Here is a 19,154-nt window from a genome sequence, read left to right as displayed (position 1 = left end):
TTGAACTTTTGCTCCAAAGGCTCCATGGAGTAGAATGGAGAGGAGTAGGTAAAACCTAGAGGCCTACTCTAGGTGAATAGTCTAATAAGAAACACTTGTGTAAAGCCTGTACTCAAAGTGGTTGTACAGTTAGTGAAACTAGTTAACGAGAAGTAAGTTCTACCTTTCAAAAATGCACAAAAATGAAACTTGATTGCCTCCATCAAAACTAGTGCTTAGTAAGAGGGGAGATAAAAGTAACCTGAGAACTCCCAACCAGAAACCTGCTTTAAAAATGCTAGTGTGCACTGCAAATTTATATTACCTGTTCTCAGAAGGAGTATTTAATTTTATTAATTTATTCAAGTTTAGAATTTTTAGGATGTAAGAAACCATTGGTCATTTTGTAAATCATCTCTATGCCTAATAATGCTTGTTGTCTTAAAACATTTTGTCTGATAAGAAATACAGCTGTACTAGCTTTCCTTTGAACAGTAGTTGCCTGATATATATAGTTTTTTGTTGTTATATGATTCTTTATTCATGTAGTCAACAAGCACAATAAAATTCCTTTTTGTTTCACTTTCATGTATTGTTTTATTAATTTTCCTATTGAACAAACTATTCTTTGATTTTTATTTTATTTTTTATACAGCAGGTTCTTAGTAGTTATCTATTTTATACATATTAGTGTATATATGTCAATCCGAATCTCCCAATTCATCCCACCACCACCATCCCACTCCTGCTTTCCCCCCTTGGTGTCCATATGTTTGTTCTCTACATCTGTGTCTCTATTTCTGCCTTGCAAACCAGTTCATCTGTACCATTTCTCTAGATTCCACATATATGCATTAATATACAATATTTGTTTTTCTCTTCCTGACTTACTTCATTTTGTATGACAGTCTCTAGGTCCATCCATGTCTCTACAAATGGCCCAATTTTGTTCCTTTTTATGGCTGAGTAATATTCCATTGTATATATGTACCACATCTTCTTTATCCATTCATCACTCGATGGGCATTTAGGTTGCTTCCATGACCTGTCTATTGTAAATGAGTGCTGTAGTGAACATTGGGGTTCATGTGTCTTTTTGAATTATGGTTTTCTCAGGGTCTGTGCCCAGCAGTGGGATTGCTGGGTCATAGGGTAATTCTATTTTTAGGGTTTTTTTTTTTTTTTTTCTGGTACGCAGGCCTCTCACTGTGGTGGCCTCTCCTGTTGCGGAGCGCAGGCTCAGCGGCCATGGCTCACGGGCCCAGCCACTCCATGGCATGTGGGATCTTCCCGGACTGGGGCACAAACCCGTGTCCCCTGCATCGGCAGGCGGACTCTCAACCACTGCGCCACCAGGGAAGCCCTATTTTTAGTTTTTTAAGGAACCTCCATACTGTTCTCCATAGTGGCTGTATCAATTAACATTCCCACCAACAGTGCAAGAGGGTTCCCTTTTCTTCACACCCTCTCCAGCATTTGTTGTTTGTAGATTTTCTGATGATGCCAATTTTAACTGGTGTGAGGTGGTACCTCATTGTAGTCTTGATTTGCATTTCTCTAATAATTAGTGATGTTGAACAGCTTTTCGTGTGCCTCTTGGCCATTTGTATGTCTTCTTTGGAGAAATGTCTATTTAGGTCTTCTGCCCATTTTTTGATTGGGTTGTTTGGTTTTTTAATATTGAGCTGCATGAGCTGTTTATATATTTTGGAGATCAATCCTTTGTCCACTGATTCATTTGCAAATATTTTCTCCCATTCTGAGGGCTGTCTTTTTGTCTTGTTTATAGTTTCATTTGCTGTACAAAAGCTTTTAAGTTTCATTAGGACCCATTTGTTTATTTTTGTTTTTATTTCCAGTACTCTAGGAGGTGGTTCAAAAAGATCTTGCTGTATTTTATATCAAAGAGTGTTCTTCCTATGTTTTCCTCTAAGAGTTTTATAGTGTCTGGTCTTACATTTAGGTCTTTAATCCACTTTGAGTTTATTTTTCTGTATTGTGTTAAGGAGTGTTCTAGTTTCACTCTTTTACATATAACTCTACAGTTTTCCCAGCACCACTTATTGACGAGACTGTCTTTTCTCCATTGTATATCCTTGCCTTCTTTGTCATAGATTAGTTGACCATAGGGATGTGGGTTTATCCCTGGGCCTTCTATCCTGTTCCATTGATCTATACTTCACTTTTTGTGCCAGTACCATATTGTCTTGATGACTGTGGCTTTGTAGTATAGTCTGAGATCAGGAGTCTGATTACTCCAGCTCCAGTTTTCTTTCTCCAGATTGCTTTGGCTACTTGCAGTCTTTTGTATCTCCATACAAATTTTAATTTTTTGTTCTAGTTCTGTAAAAAATACCATTGGTAATTTGATAGGGATTGCATTGAATCTGTAGATTGCTGTGTGTAGTATAGTCATTTTCACAATATTGAGTCTTCTAATCCAAGAACATGGTATATCTCTCCAGCTGTTTGTGTCATCTTTGATTTCTTTCATCAGTGTCTTATAGTTTTCTGAGTACAGGTCTTTTACCTCCTTAGGTAGGTTTATTCCTAGGTATTTTATTCTTTTTGTTGCAATGGTGAATGGGGTTGCTTCCTTAATTTCCTTTCTGATTTTTCGTTGTTAGTGTATAGGAATGCAAGTGATTTCTGTGCGTTAATTTTGTATCCTGCAACTTTACCAAATTCATTGATTAGCTGTAGTAGTTTTCTGGTGGCATCTTTAGGATTCTCTAATTATAGTATCATGTCATCTGCAAACAGTGACGGTTTTACTTCTTCTTTTCCAATTTGTATTCCTTTTATTTCTATTTCTTCTGTGATCTTCATGGCTAGGACATCCAAAACTATGTTGAATCATAGTGGAGAGAGTGGACATCCTTCTCTTGTTCCTGATCTTAGAGGAAATGCTTTTAGTTTTCACCATTGAGAATAATGTTTGCTGTCGGTTTGTCATGTATGGCCTTTATTATGTTGAGGTAGGTACCTTCTGTGCCTACTTTCTGGAGAGTTTTTATATAAATAGTGGTGAATTTTGTCAAAAGCATTTTCTGCATCTATTGAGATGATCATATGGTTTTTATTCTTCAGTTTGTTAATATGATGTAATCACACTGATTGATTTGAGTATATTGAATAATTCTTGCATCTGTGGGATAAATCCTACTTGATCATGGTGTATGATCCTTTTAATGTGTTGTTGGATTCTGTTTGCTAGTATTTTGTTGAGGATTTTTGCATCTATATTCCTCAGTGATATTGGTCTGTAATTTTCTTTTTTTGTAGTATCTTTGTCTGGTTTTGGTGTCAGGGTGATGGTGACCTTGTAGAATGACTTTAGGATGTTCCTTCCTCTGCAATTTTTTGGAAGAGTTTGAGAAGGATGGGTGTTAGTTCTTCTCTCAGTGTTTGATAGAATTCACCTGTGAAGCCCTCTGGTCCTGGACTTTGTTTGTCGGAAGTTTTTTTTTTTTTTTTTTTTTTTTTTTTTGCGGTACGCTGGCCTCTCACTGTTGTGGCCTCTCCCGTTGCGGAGCACAGGCTCCGGACGTGCAGGCTCAGTGGCCATGGCTCATGCGCCCAGCCGCTCCATGGCATGCGGGATCTTCCCGGACGGGGGTACGAGCCCGTGTCCCCTGCATCGGCAGGCGGACTCTCAACCACTGCGCCACCAGGGAAGCCCTGTTGGAAGATTTTTAATCACAGTTTCAATTTCATTACTTGTGATTGGTCTGTTCATATTTTCTATTTCTTCCTGGCTAAGTCTTGGAAGGTTATACCTTTCTAAGTATTTGTCCATTTCTTCCAGGTCGTCCAATTTATTGGCATAGAGTTGCTTGTAGTAGTCGCTTATGATTCTTTTGTATTGCTGCAGTTTCTGTTGTAACTTCTCCTTTTTCCCAATTTTATTGATTTGAGTTCTCTTTTTCTTGATGAGTCTGGCTAAGGGTTTATCAATTTTATTTATCTTCTCAAGAATCGGCTTTTTGTTTTATTGATCTTTGCTATTGTTTTCTTTGTTTCTGTTTCATTTATTTCTGCTCTGATCTTTATGGTTTCTTTCCTTCTACTAACTTTGGGTTTTGTTTGTTCTTCTTTCTCTAGTTCCTTTAGGTGTAAGGTTAGATTGTTTATTTGAGATGTTTCTTCTTTCTTGAGGTAGGATTGTATTGCTATAAACTTCCCTCTTAGAACTGCTTTTGCTGCATTCCATAGGTTTTGGGTCATCGTGTTTTCATTGTCATTTGTTTCTAGGTATTTTTTGATTTCCTCTTTGATTTCTTCAGTGATCTCTCGGTTATTTAGTATCACATTGTTTAGCCTTCATGTGTTTGTATTTTTTACAGTTTTTTTTCCCTGTAATTGATAGCTAGTCTCATAGCGTTGTGGTTGGAAAAGATACTTGATACGATTTCAGTTTTCTTACATTTACTAAGGCTTAATTTGTGACCCAAGATATGATCTATCCTGGAGAATGTTCAATGAACATTTGAGAAGAAAGTGTATTCTGTTGTTTTTGGATGGAATGTCCTATAAATATCAATTAAGTCCATCTTGTTTAATGTGTCATTTAAAGCTTGTGTTTCCTTGTTTATTTTTATTTCGGATGATCTGTCCATTGGTTTAAGTGGGGTGTTAAAGTCCCCCAATATTATTGTGTTACTGTTGATTTCCCCTTTTACAGCTGTTAACATTTGCCTTATGTATTGAGGCGCTCCTATGATGGGTGTGTATATATTTATAATTGTTATACCTTCTTCTTGGATTGATCCCTTGATCATTATGTAGTGTCCTTCTTTGTCTCTTGTAACATTCTTTATTTAAAGTCTATTTTATTTGATATAAGTATTGCTAATCTAGCTTTCTTTTGATTTCCATTTGCATGGAATATCTTCTTCCATCCCCTCACTTTCATTCTGAATGTGTCCCTAGGTCTGAAGTGAGTCTCTTGTAGACAGCATATATGTGGGTCTTGTTTTTGTATCCATTCAGCAAGTCTCTGTCTTTTCGTTGGAGCATTTAGTCCATTCACATTTAAAGTAATTTTCAATATGTATGTTCCTATGACCATTTTCTTAATTGTTTTGGGTTTGTTTTTGTAGGTCCTTTTCTTCTCTTGTGTTTCCCCCTTAGAGAAGTTCCTTTAGCACTTGCTGTAGAGCTGGTTTGGTGGTTCTCAGTTCTCTTAGCTTTTGCTTGTCTGTAAAGCTTTTGATTTCTCCATCAAATCTGAATGAGATCCTTTCCAGGTACAGTAATCTTGGTTGTAAGTTCTTCCCTTTCATCACTTTAAATATATTGTGCCACTTCCTTCTGGCTTGTAGAGTTTCTGCTGAGAAATCATCTGTTAACCTTATGGGAGTTCCATTGTATGTTATTTGCCATTTTTCTCTTGTTGCTTTTAACAGTTTTTCTTTGTCTTTAGTTTTTGTCAATTTGATTACTATGTGCCTCTGCATGTTTCTCCTTGGGTTTATCCATATGGGACTCTGCGCTTCCTGGACTTGGGTGGCTATTTCCTTTCCCATGTTAGGTTAGTTTTCGACTATAATCTCTTCACATATTTTCTCAGGTCCTTTCTCTCTCTCTTCTCCTTCTGCGACCCCTATAGTGCGAATGTTGGTGTGTTTAATGTTGTCCCAGAGGTCTCTTAGGCTGTCTTCATTTCTTTTCATTCTTTTTTCTTTATTCTGTTCCACAGCAGTGAATTCCACCATTCTTTCTTCCACGTCACTTATCCATTCTTCTGCCTCAGTTATTCTTTTTTTTTTTTTTTTTTTTTTGCATTACGCGGGCCTCTCACTGTTGTGGCCTCTCCCGTTGTGGAGCACAGGCTCCGGACGCGCAGGCTCAGCGGCCATGGCTCATGGGCCTAGCTGCTCCGCGGCATGTGGGATCTTCCCGGACCGAGGCACGAACCCGTGTCCCCTGCATCGGCAGGCGGACTCTCAACCACTGCGCCACCAGGGAAGCCCTGCCTCAGTTATTCTGCTATTGATTCCTTCTAGTGTATTTTTCATTTCAGTTATTGTATTGTTCATCTCTGTTTGTTTGTTCTTTAATTCTTCTAGGTGTTTGTTCTTCAATTCTTCTAGTCTTTGTTAACCATTTCTTGCATCTTCTCAATCTTAGCCTCCATTTTTTTCCAGGTCCTGGATCATCTTCACTATCATTATTCTGAATTCTTTTTCTGGAAGGTTGCCTATCTCTACTTCATTTAGTTGTTTTTGGGGGGCTTTATCTTGTTCCTTCATCTGGTATATAGTCCTCTACCTTTTCTTTTTTTTCTATCTTTCTCTGAATGTGGTTTTCATTCCACAGGCTGCAGGATTGTAGTTCTTGCTTCTGTTGTCTGCCTTCTGGTGAATGAGCCTCTCTAACAGGCTTGTGTAAGTTTCCTGATTGGAGGGACTGGTGGTGGGTAGAGCTGGGTGTTGCTCTGGTGGGCAGAGCTCATTAAAATTTTAATCTGCTTGTCTCCTGATGGGTTGGGCTGAGTTCCTTCTCTGTCGGTTGTTTGGCCTGAGGCGACCCAGCACTGCTGCCTACAGGCCCTTTGGTGGGGCTAATGGCAGACTCTGGCAGGGTTCCCACAAGGAGTACTTCCCAGAACCTCTGCTGCCAGTATCCTTGTCCCTTCAGTGAGCCACAGCCACCCCCCGCCTCTGCAGGAGACCCTCCAACACTAGCAGGTAGGTCTGGTTCATCTCCTATGTGTTCACTCCTTCATCCCCCTGGGCCCTGATACACACACTACTTTGTGTGTGTCCTCCAAGAGTGGAGTCTCTGTTTCCCCTAGACCTGTAGAAGTTGTGCAATCAAATCCTGCTAGCCTTCAAAGTCTGATTCTCTGGGAATTCCTCCTCCAGTTGCCGGACCCCCAGCTTGGGAAGCATGACGTGGGGCATAGAACCTTCACTCCAGTGGGTGGACTTCTGTGATATAATTGTTCTCCAGTTTGTGAGTCACCCACCCAGTGGTTATGGGATTTGATTTTATTGTGATTTCACCCCTCCTACTGTCTCATTGCAGCTTCTCCTTTGTCTTTGGATGTGGGGTATCTTTTTTAGTGAGTTCCAGTGTCTTCCTGTCGATGATTGTTCAGCAGTTATTTGTGATTACGGTGCTCTCACAAGAGGGAGTGAGCACATGTCCTTCTACTGATATATTTAGATTTAAAGACAATTTTTAGATCAGTTTTAGGTTTACAGCAAAATTGAGAACGAGATACAAATATTTCCCATAAACCCCCTGCCCCGCACACGAGTAGCCTCCTCCATTATCAACATCCTCAAGCAAAATGGTACATCTGTTTTAAGTGATGAACCTACATTTCCACATCATAATCACCCAAAGTCCATAGTTTACCTTAGGGTTCACTCTTGGTGTTGTGCATTCTGTGGATTTGGACAAATGTATAATGACTATATCCATCATTCTAGTCTCATACAAAGTAGTTTTAATAACATAAAAATCCTCATGCTCTGCCTATTCATCTCTCCCTCACCCTCTTCCCCCACAACCCCTGGCATTTTTACTTTCTCCGTAGTTTTGCCTTTTCCAGAATATAGTTGGAATCATGCAATATGTAGCCTTTTCAGATTGTCTTCTTTCACTTAGTAACATACATTTAAGTTTTCTCCATGTCTTTCGTGGCTTGATAGCTCATTATTTTTAGTGCCAAATATTATTCCATTATCTGGTTGTACCACCATTGATTTATGCATTCACCTATTTAAGGACATCTTGGTTGCCTCCAAGTTTTGGCAATTTTGAACAAAGTTGCTCTAAACATCCATGTGTGAGTTTTGTGTAGACGTACGTTTTCAGCTTCTTTGGGTACATACCAAGGAGTGTAATTCCTGGATCCTATGATAACAGTATGTATAGTTTTTTTACAAAATTGCCAAATTGTCCAGTTTTCCAAAGCAGTGTACCATTTTGCATTCCCATCAGCAATGAAAGAGAGTTCCTGTTATTGCACATCCTCTTCAGCATTTGATGTTGTCAGTATTCCAGATTTTGGCCATACTAATAAATGTGTCCTGGTATCTCATTGTTGTTTTAATTTGTATTTCCCTTGTAACATATGGTGTGGAGCATATTTTCATATGCTCATTTACCATCTGTATGTCTTCTTTGGTGAGGTATCTGTCAAGACCTTTGGCTCATTTTTTGTTGGGTTGGTTGTCTTGTTGCCTTTTAAGAGTTCTATATAAATTTTGGATAACAATCCTTTATCAGCTGTGCCTTAGCAAATATTTTCTCCCAGTCTGTGGCTTGTCTTTAATTCTCTTATCTTCCACAGAGCAGAAGCTTTTAATTTTAATGAAGTCGAACTTACCCATTATTTCTTTCATAGATAATGTCTTTGGTGTTGTATCTAAAAAGTCATACCAAAGGTCAGATAGGTTTTTTCCTATGTTATCTTCTAGGAGTTACGTAGTTTTGTGTTTACACAAATTGATCTATGACCCATTTTTAGTTAATTTTTGTAAAAAGTGTAACGTCTGTGTCTAGATTCATTTGTTTTGCATGTAGATGTCTAGTTGTTCCAGCATCATTTGTTGAAAAGACTGTCTTTGCTCCATTGTATTGCTTTTGCTCTTTTGTCAAAGATCAGTTGGCTATTTTATGGAGGTCTATTTCTGGGATCCCTATTCTGTTGCATTGATCTATTTGTCTATCTCTCTCTACATTGTTTTGATCATTTTAGCTTTATAGTAAATCTTGAAGTCCCAGTACTTTCAGCCCTCCCATTTTGTTCTTCAGTATCGTGTTGGCTATGCTAGATATTTTGCCTTTCCATATAAACTTTAAAAATCAGTTTGTTGGTATCCACAAAATCCCAAATTCTATTGGGATTGCATTGAATCTATAGACTACATTGGGAAAACTGACATCTTGACAATATTGAGTCTAACTATCCATGAACATGAAATATCTCTCCATTTATTTAGTTCTTTGATTTCATCATCAGCGTTTTTTAGTTTTACTCCTGTCGATCTTGTACATATTCAGTAGACTTATACGTAAGTATTTCATTTTGGGGGATGCTAATGTAAATGGTATTGTATTTCAATTTCAAATTCCACTTAGTTTTTGCAGGTATATAGGAAATAAATTGACTTTTGTACATTAGCAATGTATCCTGCAACCTTGCTATAATCACTTCTTAGTTCCAGATTTTTTGTCAATGCTTTTGGATTTTCTACATAGGTGATTATGTTATCTATGGATGGATAGTTTTATTTCTTCCTTCCAATCTGTATACCTTTTATTTCATATTTTTGTCTTATTCCATTAGCTAGAACTTCAGTACAATGTTGAAAAACAGTAGTGAGAGGTGACAGCCTGGCCTTGTTCCTAATCTTAGTGGGAAAGATTTGAGTTTCTCACCATTAAGTGCCATATTACCTATAGGATTTTTGGTAGGTGTTATCAAGTTAACAAAGTTCCCATCTATTTCTGTTAGTGAACCAAACTTGGGTACACTTGCCTATGTGCAGTAAAGTCAATCTGCTGATACCGGGTTTTTGTGAAGAAAAGTACAGCATTTATTGCAAAGCGCCCAATGTGGGGCCAAGCAAGGAGAATGGGCAGCTCATGCTCAAAAGACCTGAAATCCCCATTGGCTTTTAGGGCTTTTAAAGACAGTGTGAGGGAGAGGGTTGCAGAGTACATGATCAGCTTGTGCTCAATTCTCTGGCTGGTTGATGGTGACATAACAGGGTGATGTTTCTAAAATCTCAATCATCAACTTTCTGGTTCCAGCTAGTCTGGGGTCTACATGCTGGTGTCAGCATGCAGTTAACTTCTTCCACCTGGTGGGGTTTTTTTAGTATCTGCAAAACAACTCAAGGATATGGCTCCAAATATTATCTATAGCTCTTGTGGAGGAGCTAAGTGTCCTCATGATGTTTTATGGCTAATTAATATTATTTTGTCTTGCTTAGCTGTTTTCCTTTGTTCCTGTATTTTCTCACTTCTTTAATTAAAGGTGCTCTTTGGAACTTGGCAAAGGCCTAGGAAGCTAAACCTTCCTGTACAAACAAGAGGCCGGGGACACAGTGGGGTGTCTGTCTCTGAGAAGGCCTTTCAGGGTCCTGCTCAGTTTCATTCTAGTTTACTGAGAGTTTTTGTCATGAATAGGTGTTGGATTTTGTCACATGCTTTTTATGCATCTATTTATATGATGGTGTGGTTTTTCTTTTTTAGCCTATTGATATGATGGATTGTACCAATTGGTTTTTGAATGTTGAACCAGCCTTGCACACTTGGGATAAATAGCACTTAGTCATGGTGTAGAATTCTTTTTACTACACTCTCTTTTTTCTCATATCCATTTTCATGAAATACCTTTTTCCATCACTTCACTTTCTGTCTGTGTCTTTAACTCTGAAATGAATCTCTTATAGACAGTGTATTGTGGGCTCTTGTTTTATTATCCAATCTGCCACTCTCTGCCTTTTGATTGGAATGTTTAGTGCATTGACCTTTAAGGGAATTTTTGATGATTGCCATTTTAAACCTTGTTTTCCAGTTGATTTTGTATTCTTTGTTCCTTTCTTTTCGTTTTTGTCTTTCCTTTTATGGCTTGATAATTTTCTTTTGTATTATGCTTGTGTTCTTTTTGGGTTTTGTGAATCTATTTTATGTTTTTGATTTCTGTTTAGTGTTTTTCAAGTGTATTAACCCATTACTATATCTACTTGCTTTAGGCTTGTAGTCATATAGGCTCAAACACATTTTTAAAAAATCTCCATTTTCTTACACCCCTCCTCAACATTTTATGATTTTGATGCACTGTTTTACATCTTCATGTTTATCCTTTTGCTATTCGTTGTAGTTTCATCACGTTCAAAAATTTTTTTTTTTATTTTCTAAATTTATGTGCTGGCTTTTTAAAGTGATTTGCTTTCCAACTGTGATTTTCTCTTTCCTATAGAGTCTTGCTTCTTTTTTGTTTAGATAAGTCCTTTCACTAGTTCTTTTCGGTTAGATTTAGTATTGCTGTATTCCTTTAGTTTTTGCTTATCTGAGAAATTCTTTATCCCTCCTTCTATTCTAAATGATAATCTTGCTGGATAGAGTATCCTAGGTTGCAGGTTTTTCCCTTCTAGGGCTTTGAATGTATCTTGCCACTCTCCTCTGGTCTGTGTTTCTGTAGAGAAATCATATGATAGCCTTATGGGGGTTCCCTTGTAACTGACTCTTTGTTTTTCTCTTGCTGCCTTTAGAATCCTCTCTTTTGCCATTTTAATTATAATATATCTTGGTGTAGGTCTATTTGGGTTCATCTTTTTGGGGACCCTCTGTATATCTTGTACCTAGATATAATTTCCTTCTTTAGATTTGGCAAGTTTTCAGCCAATTTATTTGTAACTTCTTCAAATACATTTTCAATCCTCTTTTCTCTTTCTTCTCCTTCTGAGATCCCTATTATGTGTAAATTTGTTTGCTTTATATTATCCCATAGGTCTTGTATGTTGCTTTCATTTTGTTTTTATTTTATTTTATTTATTTTTTTTTTTTGCTGTACGCGGGCCTCCCACTGTTGTGGCCTCTCCCGTTGCGGAGCACAGGCTCCGGACGCACAGGCTCAGCGGCCATGGCTCACGGGCCCAGCCGCTCCGCGGCATATGGGATCCTCCCAGACCGGGGCACGAACCCGTATCCCCTGCATCGGCAGGCGGACTCTCAACCACTGCGCCACCAGGGAGGCCCTGTTTTTATTTTTTTAATTGGTCTTTCTGTCTGTTGTTCTGACTGGGTGATTTCCATTCTAATCTTCCAGATCACTTATTCGTTCTTCTGAATTATGTAGTTTGGTATTTATTGCTTTAGCTCAGCAAATTAGTTTTCTAATTTTAATTGGCTCCTCTTTATAGTTTCTGGTTCCTTGTTACAGTGGTCTGCATTTCTATTAATAGCCTTTCTTAATTCCTTCAGTATTTTTATTATGTCCTTTTTGAACTCAGGATCTGGTAGACTGGAGAGATCTGTTTAATTGTTTTTTCGTTCAGGGGATTTCTCTTGTTCTTTTAATTGGAAGTGGTTCCTCTGCTTCTTCATTTTATATTTCTGTGACTCTACGAATTTAGGAGAAACAGTTATCTACTGTGGTCTTGAAGGGCTGTTTTTATGTGGGACCATCCCTGTGTAGCCTGTGTGAGTCTAATATTTTTGGTTAGAGGGCTGTTTTTAGTATGGATGCCTTCTTTGGCTTTCCTCAGTGTGTGCTGCCTGTTATCCTCTTGACGTGGGGTGTGGCTGGTGTTGTGGTGATCAGAGCCTGCACTGGATGTTGAGCGGGGCCTCCTTTTTGCTCTGTGGTTTACACAGCCCTGTTGGGGATAGGGTATGTTCCCCAACTGTTGGAGTAGAAGCTCCCTGATCCGTTTCTAAGCTGTGGTGTGAGGTAGGTGGGACTGAAACACTTCCACTGGAAGAAGAGCCACTGACTGTTCCTCCACAGGAGCTGTCTATTGGGAAGTGCGCTCTGTGGTCTAGCCCATTACCTGTTGTGTGGGCTCACAAAGTGTACTGTTGTTGGCACTGCCCTTGGCCCTGCCTCAGCCTTGAGAATGCAAGCAATCAGCCCAGATGTCCCTCAGGCGCTGTGCTCACCAGTCCACCAGCATAGATATGCTGGCACAGATCCACTGAAATCAGGCACTGGGACCCGCCGAGACCTATGGAGTCAACCCACACCTCGACCCTGCCTCTGCATGTTCTGGCAGCTGCTAATGCTGGATCCACACAGCCACGGGAGTACCAGTAGTCTGCTCGAATATTCCTTAGGCACTGAGCTTACAAAGGAGATGATGGCATAAATCCTCAAAAGCCACCAGGACACTGCTCAAATTTCAGCCCCGCTTCCAAAGTTGTGTGGTTCCTGGGGATCAGCACAGATTTCAGCCTTGCCTCTGAGTGTGGACAGCCCATGGTGCTTGTGTACTCCCAGAGCTCACAGAGGCAGAGCTGTGTCCACTGCAAGCATGTTTTGGTGGGGCTCCACCCTTCCCTTCTTGCACACACTAACAATGGGGCTTCAGTGGCGGACTCGGGCTCTGTCCTGCATACCCCCAGTTGTAGCCTAGGGCACACTCCAGCCCCTTCAGGCTGAAATAGGTAATTATGTTCCATCTTTTGTGTGTGTGTGTAAGTCTTTTATCTCTGTCTGCCTCTTTTCTGGTCAGTTTAGCTAAAGGATTGTCAATTTTCTTGATCTTTTTAGAGAATCAAATTTTAGTTTAATTGATTTTCTATATTTTTCCCTTTTCTATGTCATTAATTTCTGCTCAAATCTTCATTATTTCCTTCTTTCTTTTTGCTTCAGGTTCAGGTTGTTCTTTTATTCTGTGACTTAAGGTGAATGGTTAGGTTAGTGATTTCATATATTCTTTTTTAACATAGCTGTTCGTAGGTATAAATTTCCCTCTCTGGTCTGCTTAGGCTTCATCTCAGAAGTTTTGATGTGTTGTATTATACATTGTTCTACAATTGTTGAACAATGTTGTGAACATTGTTCATTGTATGAACAGCATTGTACCTTACATTGTTCTACAATATTCTTGGTTTTTTTCTTTGACCCATTTGTTATTTAGTCAAGGGTATATATTATATATATATATATATATATATATGTATGTGTGTATATATATATATATATATATATATATACAAACTCACATATGTATGTATAAAATTTGTTACATTAGCCTTTTTGCTTCTTATTTGTGGTTCTCTTCCTTTGTTCTTGTGGACTCAGGTTGCCATTTGGTGTCACTTTCTTCCTCCAGTGTAACCTTGTTCCCATACACCTTCTTTGTGTTATTATTTTCAAATATATTATATATCCCATATTATAATTATATACACATTACTTTTTACATTGCTTTTTTAACCAGTTAAGATTGGAGAGGAAATATGCAATTATACTGTCTTTTATAATTATCTACGTTAATTACTTTTCCTTGTAATCTTTTTGTGTGTGTGTAGATTCATATTACTCTCTTTCAGCCTGAAGAACTTAAGTATTTTTTGAAAGGGAGCTCTGCTAGTAACACATTCTGTCAGTTTTTGTTATTTGGAAACATCTTTATTTCACCTCCATTTTTGAAAGATAATTTTGATGAACTTTGATTCTTGGTTGACAGGGTTTTTTTTTTTTTTTTCCCAGTCCATTAAGTATGTCACTCCACTACCTTTTGGCTTCATTGTCTTTGGTAAGAAAGTTAGCTATTAATCTTATTGGGGCTCCCTTGTATACAATGAATCATTTTCCTCTTGCTGCTTTCAATATATAGATATTTTTTGCTTTTAGCATTTTTACCTTGATGTGTCTGGGAGTAGATTTCTTTGATTTTATCCTACATGGAGTTTATTGAGGTTCTTACATGTATAAATAATGCTTTTCAAAAAATTTAGAACATTTTCAACCAATATTTCTGTGAGTGTTTTTCTCCTCCTTTCTCTCCTCTCCTTCCAGTACTCTCAAGATGCACATGTTGGTGTGATTAATAGTATCCCACTTTTCTTTGAGACTGTTCACTTTTCTTCAGTTTTTCCTGCACAGTTGTGATTATCTTCTCCTTGTTTTCCATTATCAGTATCTTACATCCTCAAAATTTCTTTATTAAATAAATCCATATTAATATTTCTGAGACATTGCTTTACACATATTATTTCCCAACTTGAAAGCTTCCAATGACTCTCCCTTGTCTATACTTCAAATTGGTTTTATAGATTGCCATTGTATGGCTCTTTTGTACCTCATCAGCCGTTTTGCACTCTTCTTCTACATTAATCTTTTAATCTGCCCAATTTGGTTTATCCATTATTCTCTCAACATACTAGGCACATTCTGCCTTCATGTCTTTTCTTATGCTCTCCTAGCCAACTTCTATCTTTTAATGCTTAATCTAGCTTCTAGAAAGTCTTCTGTGAAAATCTAGATAAGTCTTCTATTGTAAAAGGAAGCCACAGTTTTATTCTCAACGCCTACAACACTTTATGTCTATCACTTGTTTATGGTACCTCATGTTGTCATTTTCAAAAATTGTTTTGTTCAGTTTAGTAAATTTTAAGCTTTTTGGTAGTCAGTTATTTCTTTGCATCCTCCCACTTAATACAGTACTCGGAACATAAGGAAAAGCAATAAATGCAGTTGTTGTTACTGTTGTTTTATGCAATGTGATATTTAAGCATATTTCAATTACTGACAGGCAATGAATATAATCAAAACAGAAAGGCTTCACCCCCAAATTAATTATTAGAGTTGGAAATTGAAGTAAAACATTAATTAATAAAACAATTATTCTTTTCTACTAAAATCAGTGCATGAAAGTGATATTTATTGATTGAAAAATAGTAGTTGGTCCCATATATATAAACAACTGCAAATATACTGTTTTGGTCAACTAATGGTTTGGCAATTATTAGAGAAGCTCTGGATAGAAAAAACATCAACTGAGAAGAATGGGTCTCTTTGCTGACTCTGTCACTTCCTTCAGTTCTCTCTATTTCCATTCATTATCAAAACTAGTAATCACCAACCAGATGTTCCTCACCTCTAAGACCACTGTTCAGAGTGAGTCCCTGAGCCAAAGTTGTCTCTTTGTAATGATCTATATTTAATATCAGCAATTCTTTTTCATATATAATATATTTAATGTCAGCAGTTCTTTTTCACATACAATATAGATACTTCTAATCCTGTTTTACAATGTGAATGATATTGACCAATATTTTATTATTGGGTTGCCTCTTTAGTTGACATAAGATAAAAGGAAGAGAAGGCAATTTCAGAAAGCATGCCATGGAGCAGATAAGGTGTATTCTATGCTGATAGCCCGTTAAGCAAATTGGATAAAATTGTCCTGACATCCTAGTTGGATTTGGCTTTGCCATTCTGAAGCTATTCTAAAATTTTAACTTATATGCATGTAAACATCTCTCTACATAATAGGTTTCTGTGTCTATAAACAGCTGTGGCAATACAAGAATAAATAGGGTAGTTATTAAAATAACAAACAAACATATCTTGAAAAACAGATGAATTTTATCAAAATGAGACGTAGAATTATAAGTAAAATCATAACTACAAAGATAAGTATGTTATAGGCAGAAGTAGCTTTATTTCCATTTTAAACTCTTCTTGATCTTTCATTCAGACTCTTATGGAGTCTAAACAACATAATGCTTCCCTTATAAGAAACTATTATTTTTGTCTTATGCAAATAGAGGACATCATTAAAATTTTTAAAAATCATGAAATATACCATCAGTGTTCATTGTCTAATGGACTTTCCTTTAAATAAATTTGATGAAAATGCAAAGATTTTCATAAGTTTTAAATGGCAAATCTTTCTGCATAAGAAAGGGATTTGCTTGTTTTATAGGTAAAATTTTCAGCCTAGTATGGATTTTTCATTATACATTTCATTATGCAGATAAGTATGTATGTGTGTGTCTTCAATTCTGAAGTTGTTTATCTTGAAACTTAAATAATTAAAATAACTTTATATGATACTATATTTATACATGGAGAATGTGAAGCAATACAAATATGTTTACAAATAACTTTATTGTTTATATAACCGTCAATTATTAGGGCTCAACAAATTGTTTATAAATTTAACAAATATGTTAGGATACATAGAAATGTGTTTATTGTATTATGAAAAACACATAATTACATTTAAAAAATATTCCTTTAATCAAGCTTTTAAAATTCTCATGGGTTAGTAGAATTTAAATCATATTTAATAAAATCCTTTTTCTTTCTTTAGGAAAAACTCAAAGAGAAGGAAGAAAATCTGAATCTTGCAAACCAATTCTTAAAGTAGAATACAAAACCTGTAGAAACAGGTATGCATTTTTACTTTGAGAGTTATGGGAAAATATGTAAGAAACAGACAAGAAATTCAGATAACCTTTAATGTTTATATATTGTTTAAAGTTTTACATAATTATATTAACTGGCTGAATCTTCTTCATTGATAATAACAGATTTCTTATTGTTCAACTGGCAAATGTATGATGTCAACGTTATTATAAATAGCAACTCAATTATTTTAAAATTTATATGAATATTCAGATGAGTATTATATACATTTTTAACAATGTAGGACTTTTGGGCCATGCAATTACAAGCAGCAGTCATTCAACATTATTAAACAGCAGAAGCTATGTACCTGTTGGTATTATGCATGAATTAAATACATAACCAAGTCTCTGTACTTTAGGATCTTACATTCTGAAGTTGGAAAGATTATAGTTAGTTGGGAAGGTAAACATTTATGTATATTGCTGTAATACAATAGTGCTAAATTTTAAGATACAGAAAATTAAATAAAAAATAATATTTAATAGAAATTTATCTTGTATATACAGCAGCCATATCCTGTGCATCAGCAATGTTTATACTTACAGTAATTATTAGTGGCAATACTCTCATCCAGAATTACCATAATTACAAATCTTGCCTAGACCTTAGTTTTATTTTAAGTCTAAATTGGATAATTCTACTTTATATTTCTTAAATGTTCACACTAGAATATTTTCCTGTTGTCATAGGTGCATTTAATGTTTGCTTATACTTACTCTTCTCAAGGTATAGTAGATAGATGGATCAATACCTCTTTAGCCCAGTCTAATGTTACTTTGTATAACTAGTAAAAATGATCATGGTTTTATTACTATTGTAACTAAAGTATTAAAACACTTAAAATTTAATCATTATGGATGAAAATATTTTACATATATTCTTTTCCTTCTTAAAACAGTGTTTATAACTTAAACTTTGCTTGAGTCTTCAGGCTCAGTGTTATTTACATCCATTGTTATACAGTGTTGCACTTCAAGGACTATTGAAGCAGTTGAGCACTTCACACTTAATAACTGTTCCTAGCAGCTTGTGTTTTTTTTTTTTTCTTTTCATTTATGTATTTGTTTTTGAAAGTGCTTCTCTATCCTTCAGTTTTGGGTTATTGGGACTTCTAATTTCCATTGTGTTATCCACTAGTATCTAGTCTTTTATTTGCTATAGACTAAGAAATTTGAAACCCTAGTTTGTAAAATGAGAATAAAGAGGTTCATGTGAAGGCATGAGAGGTTTTTCCCTGTTAAAGTACATGATCCATGGACTTTATGACATGTATTTTGTTATATATAAATGTATTTTTTATGAGGTACTCAACAATATATAGCTTAATTCAATTAAAACAAAATGTATTAAGTTATTACTGCATAATGTGCATTGTGCAATTTGTTTGGGAAACTAAAATAGAAATTACTGCCTGCTTTTGAATCTGTTATGGTCTAATACCAGAAGTAAGCCCATAAACTCGTGGTTTCTATACAACATGTGAGGTGCTTTTATAGAGACATGCTATGAGAGCACAGCAAAAGGACAGCTAACCTTGCCTAAAGGGAGTAGGGAGGACAACAGTGAAGAGAAATCACTGAAATTCTTCTTAGGAAAGGAGATGCCTGAGATGGGATTTAAGGGATGGAAGATAGGATGGTGCCAGATGAAGGGAGAAAAGGGTAAACATGAAGAAAATGTACTTCAGAAATCAAGAATTCAAGGCAAGGCAGTTTAAAATAATGATTAAGATCATTGCGGCACTATTTACAATAGCCAGGACATGGAAGCAACCTAAATGTCCATCAACAGATGAATGGATAAAGAAGATATGGCACATAAATACAATGGGATATTACTCAGCCATAAAAAGGAACGAAATTGAGTTATTTGTAATGAGGTGGATGGATCTAGAGCCTGTCATACAGAGTGAAGTAAGTCAGAAAGAGAAAAACAAATACCATATGCACATATATGTGCACATACGCACATATATGGAATCTAAAAAAATGGTACCAGTGAACCTAGTGGCAGGTCAGGAATAAAGATGCAGACGTAGAGAATGGACTTGAGGACACAGCAGTGAAAGGGGAAGCTGGGTCAAAGTGAGAGAGTAGCACTGACATATATACACTACCAAATGTAAAATGGAAGGCTAGTGGGAAGCTGCAGCATAGCACAGAGAGATCAGCTTGATGCTTTGTGACGACTTAGAGGGGTGAGATAGGAAGGGTGGGAGGGAAGCTCATTAGGGAGGGTATATGGGGATATATGTATACATATAGTTGTTTCACTTTGTTGT

The 19,154-nt window shown here is 36.6% G+C and overlaps 1 protein-coding gene across 6 annotated transcripts in view; it reads left to right on the top strand.

The window, feature by feature from the left end:
- STXBP5L (syntaxin binding protein 5L) overlaps positions 1 to 19,154 on the top strand; it is a 416,226-nt gene that overhangs the window by 202,419 nt on the left and 194,653 nt on the right. For all 6 annotated transcript variants that reach the window (XM_082624250.1, XM_082624249.1, XM_082624248.1 and 3 more), the window contains exon 10: positions 16,776 to 16,854. In XM_082624250.1, the coding sequence (XP_082480376.1) occupies positions 16,776 to 16,854 (79 nt within the window). The remainder of the gene's footprint in view (positions 1 to 16,775; positions 16,855 to 19,154) is intronic.

Source organism: Mesoplodon mirus, assembly GCF_964341445.2.
Source record: "Mesoplodon mirus genome assembly, chromosome: 6".
Lineage (NCBI taxonomy): Eukaryota > Metazoa > Chordata > Mammalia > Artiodactyla > Ziphiidae > Mesoplodon > Mesoplodon mirus.
The sequence above is the reverse complement of the archived record's forward strand: the minus strand, read 5'-3'. Positions and strand labels throughout refer to the sequence as shown.